We start from the raw sequence: 20,258 nt of genomic DNA, 5'->3' as shown, positions 1-20,258 counted from the left end.
GAACGATCCATGACAGCAACAACAGATGACCATGGATACAGCCTAGATCAAGCAATGTCAGAATAATCAATCATGTTAGACATAGGCTCCAGTTTAATCTGTGAATGTATTGTATATAATTGTGCAATGTCTTAATGCGATGTTGATTAGCTGAACCTGATTCAATTCCCATTCATTTTTAGGCAACAAGTGTTTTTGTTGTTTTTATACAGTTGGTGAGCACGAGGTGGCGATTTTGCGCTCTTGCCATTCACCCTCTTGAAGCCAGATAGAAGGTGGGCAGAACGCGATCATGCGCCTGTCGCTCGAGCGCTCAAACACAGCTGCTGTGGGGCAAATGAAGTGGACTGTTCGGTTTGCGGAATAGGTGTGTTGTTGATTTGAGGAATCATTTATTGTGTCCGTAATTTTGTCATGTATAACTTGTTATCGGTGAAGCTGGTTGCAACTTATAGCTAACGCCCCCTCTTATCAGCGCAAAATGTGCTGGTATGAAGGCGACCTAACCTAAATGGGCTATTCCAATTCTGCTAATTTCACTTAACGTTACGGATGGAAACCGGTTTAACCAAGAAGAGGACGCTCTTTTATAACTCTAAACAACATTGACTTTTAGGGAAAAGAAATGTCAAGAGACAGCATGACGGCTGTACGAGGAGCACATTCACAGAATGCAAGTTCCACTGGACCTAAGGAAAATGGACAAAACTCACCGAGCCCAGTTCCAGCGAATCCGAACTTTGCTCAACCCTCGGCGGACTTACCAGATAACAGCTTGGGGTCCACAGCGGGGGAACTCACTCACACGTGGATTCAGTTCGCAAAGACGTTTGTTCTTATATTCCCCATATACGTTTTGGGTTATTTGGAATTCAGTTTCAGCTGGCTACTGATTGGACTTGTCATATTCTACTGGTGGAGAAGAAACACTGGAGGCAAGAAAAATAGACTGAGCAGAGCCTATGCGTTCTTTGAACAAGAGGAGAAAACCCTAAAGCAAAGTCTGACCACCTCAGATTTGCCGTCATGGGTAAGATGAGGCCTAAAAGGGCATCCATTGCCACACATTTATTTCCATGGATAGGATTTCATGTTATCTTTTCTAAGTCCATGTGAAACAATTTCTGAGTTTCTAGGAAAACCATCACCAGATTTGAGGAGGGAGCAATACAGTGTCATGTAAAGCTGTGCTTAGGCAGCTGTCCTCAGCAGTGACATTACACTGAGCCACTTTCTAAATACAGCCAGGCACAATAGTAAACCGGACACCCGGGCACATGCAGACATGCCCACAGGGACCCTGCTATTATAGGAAGTCCCACCACTGTGTAACAACAGCTAACTGCATCCTTAAGAATGGAAAATGAACTTGTCACCAAGATATTGGTCAAAAGTTGACTTTTACTGAAGTCTGGCTCATGTGGTATACATAAGGCAATGGGAGTGATGGGCAAGCTTACTACTGAAACTTAACAGGATCACCTGTACATTTTTTGGTGCTTTGAACCATTTACGCATAGAAACTAAGAATGTGATTAAGGTGTGACCCTCATTAACAGAACAGCCCAAGTCATTTACAGGGAATTTGGGGAACAGCTATGGTGTCTTCTGCCCTTCCAACTGACAAGGTGACTGCCAATTTGGTCATGGGAAAAACATGGGGTGTCATGACCAATTTTCACTCTATTTTTATCCCAAATGTTTGGCATTGTCACACTGTCCTGTGCCCTGTGGCTTGCCTAAGGCTCAATCACCTGAAAAGGTTGTGTGAGACAGCGCTTGAGATCACCCTACTTCAGCAATCTGGCCTTAATATACTGCTTCTATATAACAAGGGTCCATTGATGATAAGTGGAAAATACTGGATAGAGGATGTAATCAGTACAAAAGTACTTTTCAATTTCATACCCAGCCTAAAGCTTCATAAAAATATAACCCTAACCATTGTATCTTAGTTAAGGGGCCTATAGACCAACAGAACGACCTAACAGCTTACATCAAGTTGGGTTCCTTTGTGTAAAGTAACAGAAATGATTCAAACTGTCACAGAGGGACACTGTCCAAGGTCTGTTAGTATAATGTTATGAGATAGACCCTAAGGTTCCAACAAAGATGCCCTGATTGAATTTGCCAGTAGATGAAATGCCTTTCCTCTGGAGCTGCCAGCAAGCACTACTGAACAGTAGCATGCTTAAGAGTGTTATTTCAGAGTAGTTGTTTTCTCAATGTGTGTATCCTCATAGTTGTTTTACAGTGACCGACACACTGAGCTATTGTGTTGCACAGCCTTCAGAAGACACTCCCTGATATAACAACAGACACCTGATCTGGTTTTTACTCATGCGAGGAGGAAGAGGATTTACTTATGTAGGTCATATTTAGGAGACTGTATGATGTTTCCTGTCCTTATGAGAAACCTTTTAAATTGAAGCATTAAATGAACCAGGCATTTCTCCTCAGCCTACCTCCCCAGACGAAAATGTCTTTCCATATAATTTCTCAGACGGGATGAGTCTCCAGACGAGTCTATATCCTCTATATTTTTGTTGTTAATCCCTTTTAATAAATATTTAATAACTACATGTGTACATGCTGTAGTTTACTTTGTTAAAAAAATTTTTTTACACAAGAGCACTACCAAAAAATTATCTGATAGCTTTCATAAATCTTGAAAAATAATCTCAAGAAGCTTTTCTATCAGGCAAAAAAATGCTGCGCTGTTATATTATTTATTTTGTGTGTAAAGCTAAAGTCTCTTGGTGGTGAAGTATATAGAGTGAGTCATCTGCAGTTTAATGCTGCCGACTGTGAGAAGTAGGCCTAAACAGATCCAGCAGCTTATTCACCAGTCCTGGGAGACACAAGTTCTCAAGGTGAAGGCAAAGTAGAACAAAAAATAAAATCCTCTCGAGAATCTCTTGAAGAGAAAAGACATTGTGTCGGCAAAGATTTCAGCTTTGCGGACAACCAAACCTGATTCCAGCCTGTACGTGATGTCTTAACTTCCGCTGTCCTTCTGACAAAGGTCTATGCTAAACTTCCCTTTCGGTCACATCAACTTCCCATCTTCATATTTTATTCATTTGAAAATGAAAAAACCTACAGTCTACTTGTGAAGGGATTATTATAAGGGTTAGGGCTATTCAAGGAAGGCCTGTCCCAATGGGCGTTTTGCAATAAAAACATCTCACATGCTATAGATATAGTCCTCCTGAAGCCATTTCAGAGTCTTTAAGTAGCATGGATGTACTTGGGGACCAGATGATTGCCAACCCTGTCACTCACCCTGTGAGTGTTCCTAATTGCTTCACCGAGTCACTTCCAGGTTTTAATTCGGTATGATCCAGTGTGTGTTTCTGCTGCTTCTACTCCCAGTCCTCCTACTCCTCTCCCTGCTCAGTCCCTCCCAGTCACAGTAATGCTGAATCAGCTCTCTTCTTACCTGCATTAGTATTTAACTCGGCTCCATCACAGCTTCTATTGCCGCATGGGGAATAACAAATAGACAGCTTCTTTTTTTATTTGTACATGTGGGATGAAAGGGTGTGATGCTCTCTGTTTAGAAATGGTTGTTGTCATACAGAAGATTGTGGGGGCTGCTGTTATTTATTCATGGTGGAAGCCGGGTAAAGGGGAGGGGGGAGGTCAGGAGGAGAGAAAATGAATGATACACAGATGGTGTGTATGAATGAGTGAGTGAGATTGACTGTGTGTGTGTGTGTGAGTGTGTGTGTGAATAAAGAGTACATGCCTAGGGCACTTGTCTCTATCCCTGATGCTGAGTCTGTGCTGTGCTCAGCCACTGTATATTTGATAACCAGATGATTGGTGCAACGAGAGATATTTGTCATTACACAAAGATAGTCAGTAACAAAACCTGAAACAGGATTACTTCTATAATCCAACACACAAACTCATTAATGTCTGTTGTTCCTCACCCTCCCCAGGTCCACTTCCCTGACGTTGAAAGAGTGGAGTGGTTAAACAAGGTAATGGCAAAGAGAGATTGTCGGATCTATTATTTTTGGATGAAGGCCTGCCTCTGCTTTCGAATCCTCTTTGATGACTACACAGGAATGTGGAGCTTTTCTCTCTCTCTCTGTACATCTCTCTATCTCGCCTTCTCTCTCTCTCTCTCTCCCTCCCCCTTCCCATCCTCACACCAGCAGATCTATAGCGGTAGATGCAGCGATGCACACTGCGGCATGCTGAAGCACACAGCCACTGCCCCATACGATGCGTAAACCAAGGAGCCAGTCATATTCCAGTTTCTTTGACCACTCCCCATTGCAATCCCCTGAACTTGGACGTTTGAAATATTGATATGTACACACTACTACCAACACTACTTTATGTTAAGCACAAGCTGATAAAAATTTCACCAGCATGTGCCCTTGCATGCATGCTGAATTATAGACGTGAGGAGATTAATAAAAAAGGCTCTCACGTAGCTTTCATGGACACATCGTTTTGGGGGAAGGTTAGTTGTAATCTACAGTTTTTGTAGGATGGCATTCTATAGCCATTTAGTAGATTAGTAATACCTCAGCGGGAGGTTAGTTTTAGAGAGGCGAACCCCTAATGTCTATGATGAAAGCTGCCAGACCATGAGTCCAGAAAGTGTTGGCCAGAGTAGCAACCAGGCAGGTGCCAACCGTGCCATTGGTGCCAGCCCACTGACCTGTTTCCCTTCTGTGACCTGCTCAGACAGTGAGGCAGATGTGGCCCTACATCTGCCAGTTTGTGGAGAAGCTGTTCAAGGACACCATCGAGCCAGCAGTAAAGGAAACCAATGGCCATCTGGGCTCATTCTGCTTCAGCAAGATCGACATGGGCGACAAGGTGAGAGTCACTGCCTAACCATGGAGGGAGAGAGCCCTTAGGTCATAGTTCGCTTGTTGGTAGTTAGACGGTAGTTAGACAAATATAACCATCGTGAGACTCTTGACATCATAAACTCTTCAAACAAAGTGGCCGTGTGGTTTTGAAGTTTGTGAAATGTCATTCTGAAATGGTTCTGTTTCGGCTGTTTATTCTGAGACAAAGTAAGACCCCTGGCAGGCGTTGTAAGGACAGCAGGGGGAGGGGTGGGTGTTTCTGAAATAGTTTCCGCTCTAGGGTCACGGTTGTGGGGAACTGTCACGCTGGGGGGGGGAGGGGTTGTGATCTTAGACGAGCAGAGATGTGTTGGCATGATCCGTTGTCTGTTTTGGGTCCAGCCCCTCAGGGTCAACGGGGTCAAGGTTTACACAGAGAACGTGGACAAGCGTCAAATCATCATGGATCTACAAATCAGGTGACCTGGCTTATCCTGCCAGGACATATACAGTCATGTCACACCTGGAGGGTCCTTTTTCCAGAGCTCATCTTGCATTCAGAACCAAACTCAGTTTTAATCGACTGCTACATTGAGGTTTGACTATGCTGACACTTGTTTCTTTGCAGTTTTGTTGGGAACACTGAAATTGATGTAGAAGTGAAAAGATACTACTGCAAAGCTGGCATTAAGAGCATTCAGGTAATGGAGACCTCTGCTAAATGTTGCAGATGTTTCCAAAATTACATAGATCTATTAAGTTTTGTACATTTTTATAATTGCTGGCTTGAACTTTTGTGTGGCTTTACGTAAAAGTCATTTAACAAGTGGAGCACATTCATCATATTTTATTATACCACTTGTTTTCATATACTATTAAATCTAGGTAGGAATATGTTGGGTGTTTAATTAAGGTTTTGGACTGTGTTATCAATATTATATTTCTACACTTTGTAATCTTACTTTGACTTAGCTCATTTGAAAACAACATAATATTGATGTGTATATATTTGTGTGTGTGCGTGTTGTTTGTGTGTGTGTATTTGTGGGAGACCAAAAGAAAATAGAACTATGCTGAAGTGCTGAAATATGTAATTGGCCAGTGAATAGCAGAATATAGCTGACAGGAAAAGCAATCAAGCTGTCTGCATTGAGAAAAAAAGCTAACCCTGAACAACCTTCACTCTGAGCACCTCTATTATTGAACAGAAAACACAGACACACTCAGACTGTGCTGTAGTGTCGTGCCAAAACAGCCACACATTTCGAAATCACAAACTTCAAAATGTATTCTTTTAATCCGGTATTATATAAATATGTAAAGGATGCTTGTCAATCGTTATATTCCATGTATGACATACATATACGGAGAGTGACTCCAAGTGTTGCGTTGGCTTGGATGGCCCAGTGTGCAGTGGCTGACTGAACACTATCTCTTTCATTCATGTGATGCAGCGTCCCTCTGTGGAACGTTCCTTCTCAGAGATTGTGAGGAGAGCTCATTAGGTGGGTCAGTGGGCCCGGACGTGTCCGTTCCCTGTCCTGTGTCATGTGTGTCCTAGTCTGTGTGTGTGTGCCAATGCGTGTTCGGGTGGCAACAGCAGTGTGTTTGTCTGTGTGTGTAGTGTGAGCATGTCCGACATCGCGAGTGCTTTTGTCTCACGCCCTAATCCTCTGTCTCCACAGCTCCACGGAGTGTTGCGAGTGGTCATGGAGCCGTTGCTAGGTGACATGCCTCTCATTGGAGCCCTGTCGATATTCTTCCTCAAGAAACCTGTGAGTCCTCGGCAACTCTCCTCCCCGTCACTCCCCATCCTGCATCAGACTTTCACATCACCGTCGAAGGCGCCTGCTCATTAATGTGTCCGATATGTGTCTTACGGCTGATAATCTATCCCCCTCTCTTTCACGCCCTTTCTTTTTTAGTTCATAGATTGCTGCCAACTCTTTTGGTACCTTAAGTCGGAATGGGATTTTCCCAGTGGATAGGATGGAGCCTTAAATAGCTACAGATGAGGCTAGCCCTACTTTGGTAGGTCTCTCTTCTGTGCCTCTGCAGCCCACGCAGAGAGAGAGAGAGAGAGAGAGACACACAGAGAGAGAGACAGACAGAGAGAGACAGAGAGAGACAGAGAGAGGGAGAGAGGGAGAGGGGGAGAGGGAGAGAGGGAGAGAGGGAGAGGGAGAGAGGGAGAGAGAGGGAGAGGGAGAGAGGGAGAGCCAGGGAGCAGATAGACTGCAGGAGACATGGGTGGGGGGATGTGTGCAGGAGCTAGTCAGTAAATCACATTCTTTTTATGTGGATGTCAGGAAAACCAGTTGGTGTTAATGATATAAGTGCACACTTACACACACAAACACACACGCACACAAACACACACACAACCACAGACCCACGCACGCACACACACACACACACAGCTATCCCAGTGGCCTTGCAGCTGATTATGTCTCTACCTTAAGTCAGCCTGACCCTGCGAACATGACCTGGAAGAAAGCAGAAAGAAATATGTATAAGACTACAGTGCATATACCAGACTGCCTTACAGTGAACACAACTGCATACCAAAGCTTCAGTCTTCTTTGTATGAGTGCTCGCCATAAATGGACTGATTTTCTGTGCCAAATAAAAGGAAAACATTCTCAGACCATAATAGGTTAAGCCCCAGTCTTTGTTGGGTTTCATGCAAAACCTAAGTAAAATATGGAAATAAAAGGTTGTGTGTGCGACTGCAGCACTGTTTGTTGTAATAACTTTAAACACTTACCGTTAATGATACCTAATACATTATTCAGGACAGAATGCTGAATCTGTGGTTATACAGTGGTTATACACAGGATGATATGATATGGTCATAAAGGTGATGCTAAAAGTATAGGAAACACATGCTTTATGTGACATTGCTGAGATTACTCATGCGTTATTCAGAACATGAAAGAATGCTGATGCAGCATTTGTACTGGCCTGAATATAAGGGGGAAATTCAAAACAATCAAACCTTCATTTGTTGTTTTCCACTTTCACATGGAGCATGGGGCATTGCCACCCAGTTGTGCTGGGGCTTGGTGTTTGTTAGCAGGTGTCGTGGCCCAGAGGAGAGGTGCTGCCTGCTGTCTGTGAAGCAGCTTTGATAACCCTGCAGTGCCACCCCCCCCTCCCCCACCCCCCCCTCCTCCAAACCATCACTGCTGCACAAGTGCATATCTTCTGCTGAGCACACAACTAGCAGGGGAGAGAGAAAGACACAGAGACATGGAGAGAGAGATAGAGATGACAGATGGGGTTGGAAAGGAATAGCAATTAATACTCACAGTGAAACCAATACTTCGGGTCTAGAGACAAATGAAAGCGCCGCAGAGTGTTGAGAGGATTTTAAAGTGGAGCTGTCAGCTGTATGCCTTTTTCCCGCCTCAGAGTAGAATGTCTTTCCCGTGACTGCGCTTGTGATCTACCTACATCAAGTGCAGTGTTAACAGCATCAGTCTGGCCTAGAACAAAAATGCTCTTTTCTATAGGACTCCTTTGCAAACACGCAATTGTCAGGAGCCTAACCACAGAAAGGTACACATCCATTGATCCCATTTTATCCACACCAGCCATGCTGTTTCTCGAGGCGATTGGGGATGTGAATGTTTTCGTAAGCCAGGTGTTTGTGCAGTCCCTCGGCAGGATTTGCTGGCTCACTGAGCTGGTGATGACTCACCAAGAGGCCTCACGGGTATCTGTCCCCTTTTGCACTAGGAGTCAGGAAAAAAACGGCCCTGTCCATCGAGGTTAAATAACAGACACTCCTCACTGTGTGGTCTTTGTTAAACCTCCAATTAGTACGATTTGTGGTAGAACTGGTTTAGTAGCAGGAATATGTGTCGGTATGCCTTTTTGGCTCTCAATTGGCTGTTCCTGGTGTTGTGTTTTAGTAGTATCTGTATTAATCAAGAGCTGTGCCACTCTGACGATACATCAAGTGTGGCGTAAAAATCGGTAAAGTTGAATGCTTTATCCAGTTAAGAGGATGCCTGTTATATTCCACCCTCCCCTCTCATGTCTTAGTTTTCCCTCAGAGAAATTAAATGAACCTGTGACTGAAAGAAATGAGAACAATAACCAGCTACTGCACTGCAGGGAAATATGGTTCTGTTTGCGAGTATGTTTGTCTTGATTGACTCCTAATTGTTCTCTCTCTTTCTGTTTCTCTCTCCTTGTCTTCTCTGCGGTCCTCTTTCTCTTTTCTTTGTAGATTTTGGACATCAACTGGACTGGCTTGACCAATATTCTTGACATTCCTGGGCTAAAGTAAGTCTTGGGAAACTGGTTTGTCAGTCAACTCCTAACACACTGAACTAGCACAGTTATCTGCAGGGCTGATCAGAGTAGCTATGCATGTTGAGTTTGTAAGTATTTTATCTCTTTTTGTACGTGTCAATATGTGTGTGTCGAGAGGGTGTGTTTGTGTGTGTTTCTGCACTTGCCCGTGTGAGTGTTTTATTCTTGCAAGGAGAATATGGCCTCCCAGCTGTATTGCTTTCACCTCATGAAGCCTTCATGCTTAACACAGTGCTGCAAGTGCTTTACAAAGCCACAGTCAGGGTAGTGGCACGGCTCAGTCAAAACACTGCGGTTTTCATCCCATTCTTTCTTAAAATCTCATTATTTTAGTCTCAGTGAAAGTACAGTAGTTGCTAAATCGGGCCGCTCTCAGTGGGTTTGGAATACTTGAGTATTGAGACATAATTGGCTAATGACCAGGGGACTTGGGGAATTCTTCAGGCGAGTTGGAATTAAAGAGATCGCTTTGTAAAGCACAGCTGTTTAGCTACTTTGGTTTTTCATTAGCTTATAGAACAAATACTTACTGTTAGCGGGGACAATGTGGGGAAAAAACTTCCCACTGTTGAAGCACCTGAAATCAAAAATGAAATCCTATCTCTTGGAGGACAGACAGACACACACACACACACGCCCGCCCAGCCTCAGAAAAGAATCTGGAAATGTGTAATCAATCTCAACTGCCAGTAGACCATGACTCAATTTGATGTGTGTGTGTGTGTGTGTGATATGGGACCCCTGCTCATGTGCAGAGGGTGGTGGGAGTGGTGTGTTGCAGGGCTGGTTTTGGGAATGGGCTTGTCTGGCGTTAGGAGACATGCTCCAGCTCCCTGAGCGCAGGGGACTGGCAGCGTCAGCTGCATACTACAGCAGAGTCTGAAGACACTCCCACTGTCCCGCCCCCTTCTCCCTTAGCCCACCCCACCGTGCAGTCATAGTCCCCACCCCCCAGAACCATGCCACGGCTCATGAAGTCTCTCTCTCTCTCTTCTTCTTTATCTGATAGCCCATGGCCGCTACGCATCGGACGTTTCTCAGCAACTCCACTGAATGTGCGCGCGCACGTGTGTGTCTGTGGCCTGTGTGTTGTGGCGGTCTGATGTTATTTCTGGTGAGGACGGCGGAGTCACCCGCCGCCGCAAGGTCAGCAGGGAACAATAACAGCTGAAGCTGCCGGAATCTTCCACGGCCGTTGCCACACGGCTACAGCTCCGGCACCCCCCCGACCCCCGCCCCACCCCCCCAAACCGTGCACCTCCTCCACGTGATCGATCACGCTGTAAGGGGGGAGAGTCATGTTCCCTCTAATGCCCCTTTAAATCTGCTCTATGAGGGGCACACCGGCCTTGCGGTATCTTCCTTAAGGCTGGACAGAAAGGAAATAATGAGACACGGTGCAGAGGCACCCTGAGGTGATGCTGCGCTGTCAGCCACAGTTCAGCGTGCTTGTGTGTCAATTTGAAGACATGTATTTGAGAACTGACGACCAGTTAAAAAGACGTTTTGCGTCCGTCAGCATTAGTAAATACCTCCCGTTGCTAGGTTACTGCCAGTACATGTATCTGTATTTGGATTCCCTCACTGTGGCCTGTAGGTCTCTGTTGTTGTCCTGTGGAAGGACCTGAAGGTCGTTGTATATTATTGACTTCTTACTGGATCACAGTGATATTTTGAGCTTTGTTGGCTTACTCCAACAACGTGCTTGAACCCATTCCAATGTTCTCTTCTGTCTAACGTTCAGAATAACCAAATAACATATTCCTTTTTGCTTAAATGACATTATGTGAACATGATTTATACGCCATCCATTCAATCCATCTAATCTATCTCTCGTCTTTTTTTCAGTGGCTTCTCGGACAGTATAATTCAAGACATCATCTCCAGCTACCTGGTGTTACCCAACCGCATCACCATCCCTCTGGTGGGCGATGTGGAGCTGGCTAAGCTGCGCTTCCCCCTGCCTAAGGTAGTGTCTCTGACCTACAACATCATGCAATATTCAGTTAGCATTCAGCCTTCGCTTCATTTAGCATTCATGTCAACAACAACAAAAGCAAAAGTTGTTACACATAACATCTGCAACAAAAGCGCTCCAAAGTAACTACCGACAATAATGCTAAAATAATCAAATAAACTATGTAGCTAGTAGCGGTGAGAAGACCCACAATATCATGTATCATTTGATTCACTCACTTTTGTTAAGCAGAGATCGTCGACTCTGTCTTGATGACTAGCGGTCATGTTTCACACAGCTGCGAGCAAAGCCTTGCTATGTTCCACAGCTAATGTCAGCTCTTATCTCCTCTTCCTAGCTTGGCCTGGAAGTGTCACAGGCTTCTATAATTAAAACTCTCCCTGCCCTCAAGTGGTCCCTCTTTGTGTGTGCGCGCATATTTTCTTTTTTGTATGTGTTTAATGTACGTTTTGTATGTGTTTAATGGATGTTTTGTATGTGTTTAAAGTATGTTTTGTATGTGTTTGATGTATGTTTTGTATGTGTTTAATGGATGTTTTGTATGTGTTTAATGTATGTTTTGTATGTGTTTAATGGATGTTTTGTATGTGTTTAATGGATGTTTTGTATGTGTTTAATGGATGTTTTGCTGTGCGTGTATGTGTGTGTCTGTCCAGGGAGTCCTGCGCATCCACTTCCTGGAGGCCCAGGACCTGGAGGGGAAGGATAAGTTCCTGGGGGGGCTGATCAAGGGCAAGTCCGACCCCTACGGCATCATCCAGATAGGCAACCAGCTCTTCCAGAGCAAGACCATCAAGGAGTGCCTCCACCCCAAATGGAACGAAGTGTACGAGGTGATGAATGGAAAACAGGCGCAACTCACTCGCTCCTCAGACATGCCGACGCTGTCTCCGCACGTGTCGATGCCCTTACACTTACCGTTTAAATACACTTACCGTTCAACCCTTGAGTTTTTTTCCTTTTCTTACTCTAATCTGGCTTCAATCAATATCATTCCTCACAGGAAACTGTGTAAATCGAATGGAGGGATTGTGTGTGTGTTGGCGTGTCTAGGCACAAACAGCATGCGATATGAATAGCATTTCGAGATGTGCTGTCGACTTGTTCTGAGTTGACACTGTGTTGTTGTGGTCATTAGGCCTTGGTGTACGAGCACTCGGGCCAGCACCTGGAGATCGAGCTGTTTGATGAAGACCCAGACAAGGACGATTTCCTGGGCAGGTATGATCATCAGATCAGACGGGTTCATTTCACAGACTGAGCTTCATCATGAGCCCACGCTGCTCGCTGCTGCTTTATTACACCTGCCTGTTCACATTCAATACCAGACATTCCTGTAATGACCTGAGCGCTGCTGACATCCAGTACGCGGATGAACTAGATTGTTCCGAAAACTCCTGTGCAAAGACACCTGACCGCGTCCAGATAATGGATGCTCTTTAGCCAACCGTAGATAACGAACCCCGTTGATGAATGAGTGACTGCAATTATCCGAGCTCAGCATGGGCGTTCTTCCCAGGGGCAAGAGGGATGGCGTACCGAAGCAGGTCCAGACCGACTGTGCGAACGCACTGCCGAAAGATATATATAGACCTCAGTTGAGATCAATCTATGTTTTCTCTCCCCCTGCTGACTCGTGTTTAAATCTTTGTCTGCATTTTAAATCGCAGCCTCATGATTGATCTGACGGAGCTTCACAAAGAGCAGAAGGTGGACGAGGTAAAAACGCTTCTCGCGTGTTTTTTTGGCGGGGTGGTTGTCAGATTCATTGACAATGTTAATGTATCATATAAATGTACCCTCGTCAATACACGTCTTCAAAAGTAATGAAATACTTGATCAACCTTTTTGCTTTGATTTGACGCAGAAGACTTAACAACCTTGTTGGAATTCATTCGTTAATACATTTTCAGTGGTTTCATCTTGAAGAAATCTCTACGGGGAAGCTCCACTTGAAACTGGAGTGGCTCTCTCTTCTCTCCACTCCTGAGAAGATGGACCAGGTATGGTGTTGGCCCCTGCTTCTCTTGGTATCCCTTTAATTATGTATTTACTTAGCGGACACTTTGTTATTCTGTCTGTCATGATGCGTGTCGGCTTCCTGGTCTCCTCTGTCCAATCAGGTGTTGAATAGCGTGCGTGCAGATAGGAGCCTCACCAATGAGGGGCTTTCGTCTGCTCTGCTGGTGGTGTATCTAGACTCAGCCAAGAACCTACCGGTACGTGGATACAAGTGCACTTGTTTGACGATTGTTCTCTTTTGTAAATATAATGGCTGCAGAGCTTTTCTTGCACTGGTGTTTGTATAATATGCTGCAGTCTTCCTCTTCTGAGTTGTTCATATGCATAGTGGTGACCTGAAGACCTCAGTCACTTTATCTGTTATGTGTTTGTCAGGAATCCATGTTTCCTTCTCTCTACTCCTGTCCTTCACCCAACTATGCAACGTTTTCACCCTCAACAATGTCTTTTGACCAACAAGTCTGATCCAGGCCTAGAGGTAGATCTTTTAACGACAAAAAAAAACTGTGGGCAGCAGTAGAAGATTTCTGGTATGCTTAGGACCTAGAGTCTCTCCCCAAGGTGAGCTCGCATGAGCAGGAAAACATCTGTCTGACCCCCCCGAACTCAGCCAAGGGAGAGGACATCACCAACCATTAGCAAGCGTACTGTAGCAGAGTATCTCTAGAGCATTTTCCAAGCCCTTATTCCATTTCCCCCCTTCCTTCTTCTCTCTCCGTTCCTGCACCATAAAGAGCGTCTTCACAGGGAGTCTGGGCTGTGGAAACTTAAGAGAGAGGAGGGCTTCCGGCCTAGTCTTTTGTGAGAACAGTACACCAGTGTATAGAACATTATTCGTGAGTTCTCCGGTACTCTGCATCCTGGCGTTAGCGCTAGCGTTAGCGCTAATGCTAGCATTGTGTGTTGTGGAGTGGAAACGGATAACAGAGGTCCTGCAGTCTTCAACCATAAAGAATGTCAAGTGACTTTGCTGCATGGTGTAATTCCTAATAATACTTTGATTCTAAAAAACCATTGATTAATAAAATAATCAATGGAAAAAAATATATGCTGTACGTGTGAGGGAAGATATCGGAAAAAAAGAATCATTATGGAGAGCCAGCAGTGCAGTAAATCAGTCAGGTATATAGAAACAGTCGATGGTTTGCTTTGAGGTACATCATATTGAGGGGTGTGTTGAAAGGTGTCCATCTATCGATCTGTCAGATTTGCAGTAGCAAGTAGAAAGTAGCTGGCAGGCATGTATTTCTTCAGCTTGAGTATCTTTCCACATATTTGTCAGTCACTTTAGAGCAGATCCTAGGCATGTTGAGAACAGTCGACTAGCTCCACAAAGTCTCCCACAACCATTTTCTGGGGTGAATCCCAGATCTGTCCAAAATGTATTCTTCTGACAGTTCTTTTCTTTATCTATTTTTCCACACATCTGTTTGTAGACCTTTTCTCATCCTCCCTGGGTTGTTCTCAACCAATCACCTTCTAATACAGTTTAACCATACTCAGTCATCCTCATTCTACTAACTCCGGGTGTGGTTCTCTCCCCCTCTCCCTTTGGCTAAAAGACCAACCTGTTAGACTTCAACTATGAAGGGTTGAAGCAAGCCTCAGTCTTTAAGAAGGTAAAGTAAGAGAGAGCGGGCTCGCATGCACACATCACGCAGATGCCGCTTGTGTGTGTGTGTGTGTTCTCTGTTTGTGCCATCCAGAGTCTTGTGAACACCATGGTGAATAGAACCAAAATAATTACGTGTCCGTTAAACGAGCACTGATTCGTCACATGCATGGCAACGGATGATGATATTGTAATGAGACTCTTCAGTTATGCCTTGGTAAAGTATGTGCCTGACTTAATTGTCTTTTTTATTTTTTATTTTATTTTCATGCTTCCGATGCTTCCTGAATTCTCATGTTTCATCCTGTTGGAACTTGCTTTGTTGTTAGCAAGACACACGTTTAATTGGGGTACACCTTGATGAAGTTCAAGTGGATTTTCAAGTCGTACTTGAAAGAGAGATACGAGAGAGAAGGAGGGGTCGGGGAGAGAAATCAGAACCTCACCCGCATGATTCACACGTAGTATCTATGTGTGTTTCCATTCAAATACCTTTCAATGCATTTTGTGTCTTGCACACACACACTCACACACACATACAAACACACACCCATAATGGAGAACCATTTTTAACCTGTCCCATTTGTGCTTTCGTGTTCCTTTTAAAACTCAGTTCTGGCATGTGATGCTGTACTTTGTTTGGTTTGTGTTGTACAGTTATCATGTTTCTCATTGTGCACATGTAGCCTATTAGATATTACATGTCTCCCCAGAGCATTGTGGGCACTAGTAACCTGGCAACCTTTGATGCATTCATGTATATTGTTCATAAGGGAGCGTGGCTTTTTGTGTGAACCTGAGAACACAATAAGCACAATTAGAATTCCTAGAAGTCTAAGCTGGGGCTGGGCTGTTTCCTTGAAAGCTACAGTGTCGGGTTGCCCTGCCTAAACAATCACCTTATCTGGGACGCACGCGAAAACAAGTTTCACGGTAAACGGTGTGCTTCTCCTAGAATGACGTGACGAGTAACAACGCTTCTTGTCTATTTGACTAAGTCACCTCTCTTGTCCTGGTCCTCGTGCAGACGGGGAAGAAGGGCAGCAGTGACCCCAGTCCCTTGGTTAAGTTTACAGTCGGACACAAAAGCCTGAGCAGTAAGGTATGTGAGACTCCACAGCTTGTCAACACACTTCTCTGTATGACGAGATAAAAGTGTTTCCAACCTTTTATTCTTAGGGCAAAGGCCCACTGTGGCTGTGAGTTAACCTCAAGTTTGTTTCGGTTTTTTTTCCTCTGTCCCTTGGGTGTTGTTGTCGTGCATCTCATGTTGCGGTGATTCAGTACTGCTGTTGTGTTGCCTCCTCAGATCCGTTACAAGACCAGCGAGCCTCTGTGGGAGGAGGCCTTCTCGTTCCTGGTCCACAACCCCAGGAGACAGGAACTGGAAGTGGAGGTAGAACTGCACATCTTCACATTAAAAACCTATTACCAGTGAACTCCAACCCCTATTATATAAAATCTAATGAAAAATAATCAATCTAAAGTCGGACATGAAACAGGTATACTGTGTAGTAAATCTAACTTAGCTGTCTGTCGGCCCGGTTGATTGCTCCCAGGTGAAGGATGACAGGCACAAGTGCACCCTGGGTAACCTGACGGTGCCTCTGAGCGGCCTGCTGGCAATGGAGGACATGACGCTGACTCAGGGCTTCTCCCTCAAGAACTCTGGGCCCAGCTCCACCATCAAACTCAAGATGGCACTGCGGGTAAACATGCACTGCGCCCCTGTGGCTCTGCAGTCAAACACAGGCTGTATGCACACAGCCTGACACTGTCTGATGGCAGTGGGCGGCAAACTGGCGGAAAAGCCAGCTTCACTGGTTTTCCTACCACACTTATCTTGATCAAGTACTCGGCACACATGATTTCTATGTACACTGTACATTTTACATTATTCCCACTGTAGTTGCATTTCTTGATCAACTGCATTGGCAGTAGGCCCAGTTATAGCCGAACCTAGTTTCGTTGAATACAAATACTATGTACAGTAAAATTCCTCATCCTAAGGTCCTGCCCCCGCTGTGTTTGTGTAGATCCTGTGCCTGGAGAAGCAGAGTGCATCCGGCCAACCGTCCTCCGTCCAGGTCAGGAAAGCCAGCTCGGCCGCCAACCTCCCAGTCCCAGGCCCAGGTCCCACCCCCAGACCCTCCGTCTCTGAGTCCCCCCTGACCCCGACCCCTCCGATCCCGATGGAGGCCTCCACCCACACTCTACACCCTCATCGGAGGGAGGGAGAGCCTTACTCGGCCAGCCCCCTCCGGAGCAGCTCTGACCTGGGCACATGCATCTCCAGCTCCCAGAAGCACCTGGCCCACAAGGAGTCCAATGCCAGCCTGGCCTCAGACATCTCCCTTCCCTTCCACACCCAGGAGCTGCAGCAGAGGCTACGTCAGCTGCAGAAGTAAGTGCACACACACACACACCTGTGCACGCACACAGCCACGGGAATACACGTAACGCTCTTACAAACCCACGTGCATTTGAACTCGCTCACTAACAAACTGACACAATAACAAACAAAATAAGCCTGTGCTGTGTCTACAGTGGTTCCGGGCCTCGGCAGTACCCTCTGGGGGAAGTCCAGCTGACCGTGCGTCACAGCTCCCAGAGGAACAAGCTCATCGTGGTGGTGCACGCTTGTCGGTGAGTTGCCAGAGTGACAGAATGGGTGTAGAATACTATGTGTTTATCACTGGGATAAGAACAAGAGGGCCGGAATGATGGCAACACTTCACACCACGTATCTTATTTTCTTCACAAATCATATTCCTCCATAGAAAACCACAGCTACGATATCAAATTAAATGTTATTTGTACAGACCTTTTTACAAGCAATGTCACAGAGGGCTTCACATACGCCCGTAGAATAGAACTGCACCAAAACCCAACCTAAACCCTCAAGGAATATGGTCATAATTAGTGATATGACTGACTTCTTGATGCCCTCAGGAACCTGATAGCATTCACCAAGGATGGGTCGGACCCCTTTATCCGCGTTTACCTGCTGCCCGACAAGAGCAGGACTGGCCGCAGGAAGACCAGCACTATGAAGAAGACCCTGAACCCAGTATACGATCAAACGTGAGTCCCATCCCTCCGTCAGACACAGCCACTGGACCATCAGGTTACTTGACACTTCACTTTCTGCAGTTGGGGACACAAGGTCCGGTTTTGCATTACAGATCGGATGAAATTGAATAGCTCAATTAGTTCTCTCAAATGGAGCGGGGTGAACCAAGTGATGTGTGTGTGTGTGTGTGTGCAGGTTTGAGTTCAGTGTGTCTATGGTGGAGCTTCACAGGAGAACTCTAGATGTAACTGTGAAGAATGGAGGAAGCATTCTGTCCAAACACAAAGGACTCCTTGGGAAGGTACCAGCATGTGCTATCTTATCTTAAGGGAGTCAGGTGGCTGAGCGGTTAGGGAATCGGGCTAGTAATCAGAAGGTTGCCGGTTCGATTCCCCGACAGGCCAATGACGTGGTGTCCTTGGGCAAGGCACTTCACCCTACTTGCCTTGGGGGAATGTCCCTGTACTTACTGTAAGTCGCTCTGGATAAGATGAAATTACTAAACGACTAATCACAAATTGAACCTTCAAGTGTACTTTTATGCTAAACCTGAAAGGATCATTTTGACATGGTGGATCAGGCATTGAGTAGATAGATGCTTGTTTTTTGTTTGTTTTTAAGAAATGAGGTTTTGATTGAGGAATTTGTAGTTTAATTGTTTACATGTTCATTTACAGGCACTGGTGGATTTGAGCAGTGATGACATAGCTAAAGGATGGACCCAATGGTAAATCCAAATGAATATTGTCAGCTCTTTCGGATACATACATTTTCTCGTACATTTTCACGTCAATATTAAAGCTTTTGAGTCCGAATATGAGACATTACATAATATATGAAATATGGCATAGACAAATATAGTTCACTATATGTTGATGTTTCAGGATCACTCATCATTGACTTCTTGTAGGTACAATCTCACAGAAGACGGCACCTGCAAACCTGCCCAAGTATAGGAAAGGAGACATGATCAGACCTTCCTGATCATGATACACAACATGCTGTCTGAACCTGCCGACATCCACAGGAAAACACAACTCTCCACTTCAGTATAGTGAAATCTTTGAAGGGCACATCATTTTCATGTCATAAATTTTTTTTGTCTGTCTGTTCCTCACTTCAACACAGACAGCTGTAGAGGAGATGAAGTGTAGTAGCAGAGTTCCCAATATGCTCACTGTTGTGAAAAGCATACCGGAAGATTTAGATGTGTCACAGCATATCTACTGCCTTGTCTGTTTTTATGTACATGCACATAATAAGCATAAATGTTACTGGTTAGAATGTGCAGGTCTTTCTATTGATTGCGGTACTGTTATATTAATGCGTCCTTAAAAGGAGCGATGCTAAAATGTCACGTGCAAACTTATGGGATTTCTCAGATTTCAACAAATGCTGTTAACACTTCACACCAAAGGGACAGGCAGAGCCACAAAAGTTGTTGAAAGTAGCATATATAACATATGTTTATTTGTTACATACATTTTTGGTCATGCAGTGTTATGTGTATCCTTTATTTAATTGTTGTGTGCTTCCAATTATGTTCGGAATAGACATGGTGCAATATTGTCTGAATAATGTGACAGTTTCAGGATGGGGAAGTGCTGTATATAGTATGGATCTGTGTACAGGATGTTAAATTAAGATTTAGAGTTTACTGAATTTCCAGTTTTAAATAGTGTGTAAAGGAAAAGGATTATGCTCATTTTTTTTGAGCAGTATTGTTTGATTTCTTTTCGTGTGTGTGTCAAAATGACAGATTTTGCCATGCTGTATTCTAGGTATGCCATGCACTAATTACCCATAACCAAACCCACATCCTGTTACCCCTACCTGTGCCTTAAAAAATCACTATACATACAAACTGTTTTGCCATCTTTGAGTTTTACAACAAGCAGCCTTAAGGCTTTTGAATAATAATAAAAAGAGTTACTTTACTTGGGAAAAACGACATGTCCGTTTTTGTAACTTGTTTTAGGATGTCTACTCGTATGTAGCCTACTACACTGGGCCTGCTCCATTTGTGAACCCCGAGATAAAGCACTTTGGTGCCATCTAGTGCGCTTGTCAAGCTTTACTTGCTGTGACGTCATTACGTAGGGACGTAAAATCAAATTTTGGCGCTTACTGGGTGAGTGGTGCCTGGCATAACAGCTATGCTTTCAACATAACAAATTCATATTTACAAGTTAATAATACATCATTATACTCATTTTAAGCGGTCAACCCTAGGGGCGACTTTGGTTTATAAATATGTTAGAAACTGATTGAAAACATAAACAAGCCAGGTTAAATTAGCTTTTGTCAGCTGTGTTGACAACTCTGTTGTTAGCCCGCTCTAACTCAGCTGTACTGTACACTGAAAATTCGCCTTCTATCTGATTGTGTTTTGTAGTTTCATCCAGGTTCAACAACAATAATTGCAGAACATCG

General features: G+C 44.5%; 1 protein-coding gene across 3 annotated transcripts; it reads left to right on the top strand.

Annotated features, from left to right (window-relative positions):
* Nucleotides 1-348: 348 nt before the first annotated feature.
* On the top strand, nucleotides 349-19,762 carry esyt2b (extended synaptotagmin-like protein 2b). 3 transcript variants are annotated; one of them, XM_067251794.1, is made up of 23 exons: nucleotides 349-1,030; nucleotides 3,948-3,989; nucleotides 4,708-4,842; nucleotides 5,220-5,296; nucleotides 5,446-5,518; nucleotides 6,503-6,592; nucleotides 9,055-9,110; nucleotides 10,989-11,109; nucleotides 11,775-11,951; nucleotides 12,257-12,339; nucleotides 12,789-12,837; nucleotides 13,032-13,121; nucleotides 13,242-13,337; nucleotides 14,703-14,759; nucleotides 15,780-15,854; nucleotides 16,062-16,148; nucleotides 16,312-16,461; nucleotides 16,789-17,156; nucleotides 17,300-17,398; nucleotides 17,705-17,836; nucleotides 18,021-18,126; nucleotides 18,503-18,552; nucleotides 18,736-19,762. In XM_067251794.1, the coding sequence occupies exons 1-23, from the start codon at nucleotides 626-628 to the stop codon at nucleotides 18,779-18,781; spliced, it is 2,664 nt and encodes an 887-aa protein (XP_067107895.1). In that variant the 5' UTR covers nucleotides 349-625; the 3' UTR covers nucleotides 18,782-19,762. The 3 variants fall into 3 exon arrangements, with proteins under 3 accessions (XP_067107895.1, XP_067107894.1, XP_067107896.1); XM_067251793.1 differs by lacking the exon at nucleotides 14,703-14,759 and adding an exon at nucleotides 13,875-13,976; XM_067251795.1 differs by lacking the exon at nucleotides 14,703-14,759.
* The last annotated feature ends 496 nt before the right edge of the window (nucleotides 19,763-20,258 follow it).

The sequence above is a fragment of the Osmerus mordax genome, chromosome 15, assembly GCF_038355195.1.
Source record: "Osmerus mordax isolate fOsmMor3 chromosome 15, fOsmMor3.pri, whole genome shotgun sequence".
In the NCBI taxonomy this organism is placed as follows: domain Eukaryota; kingdom Metazoa; phylum Chordata; class Actinopteri; order Osmeriformes; family Osmeridae; genus Osmerus; species Osmerus mordax.
The sequence above is the reverse complement of the archived record's forward strand: the minus strand, read 5'-3'. Positions and strand labels throughout refer to the sequence as shown.

Excerpts from the sequence above, each read along its gene's own strand:
- esyt2b (XM_067251793.1), top strand. The coding sequence starts at position 626 with ATGTCAAGAGACAGCATGACGGCTGTACGAGGAGCACATTCACAGAAT. Across the intron at positions 6,593-9,054 it reads TATTCTTCCTCAAGAAACCT|ATTTTGGACATCAACTGGAC; the intron begins GTGAGTCCTCGG and ends TTTTCTTTGTAG. Across the intron at positions 16,149-16,311 it reads GACAGGAACTGGAAGTGGAG|GTGAAGGATGACAGGCACAA; the intron begins GTAGAACTGCAC and ends GATTGCTCCCAG.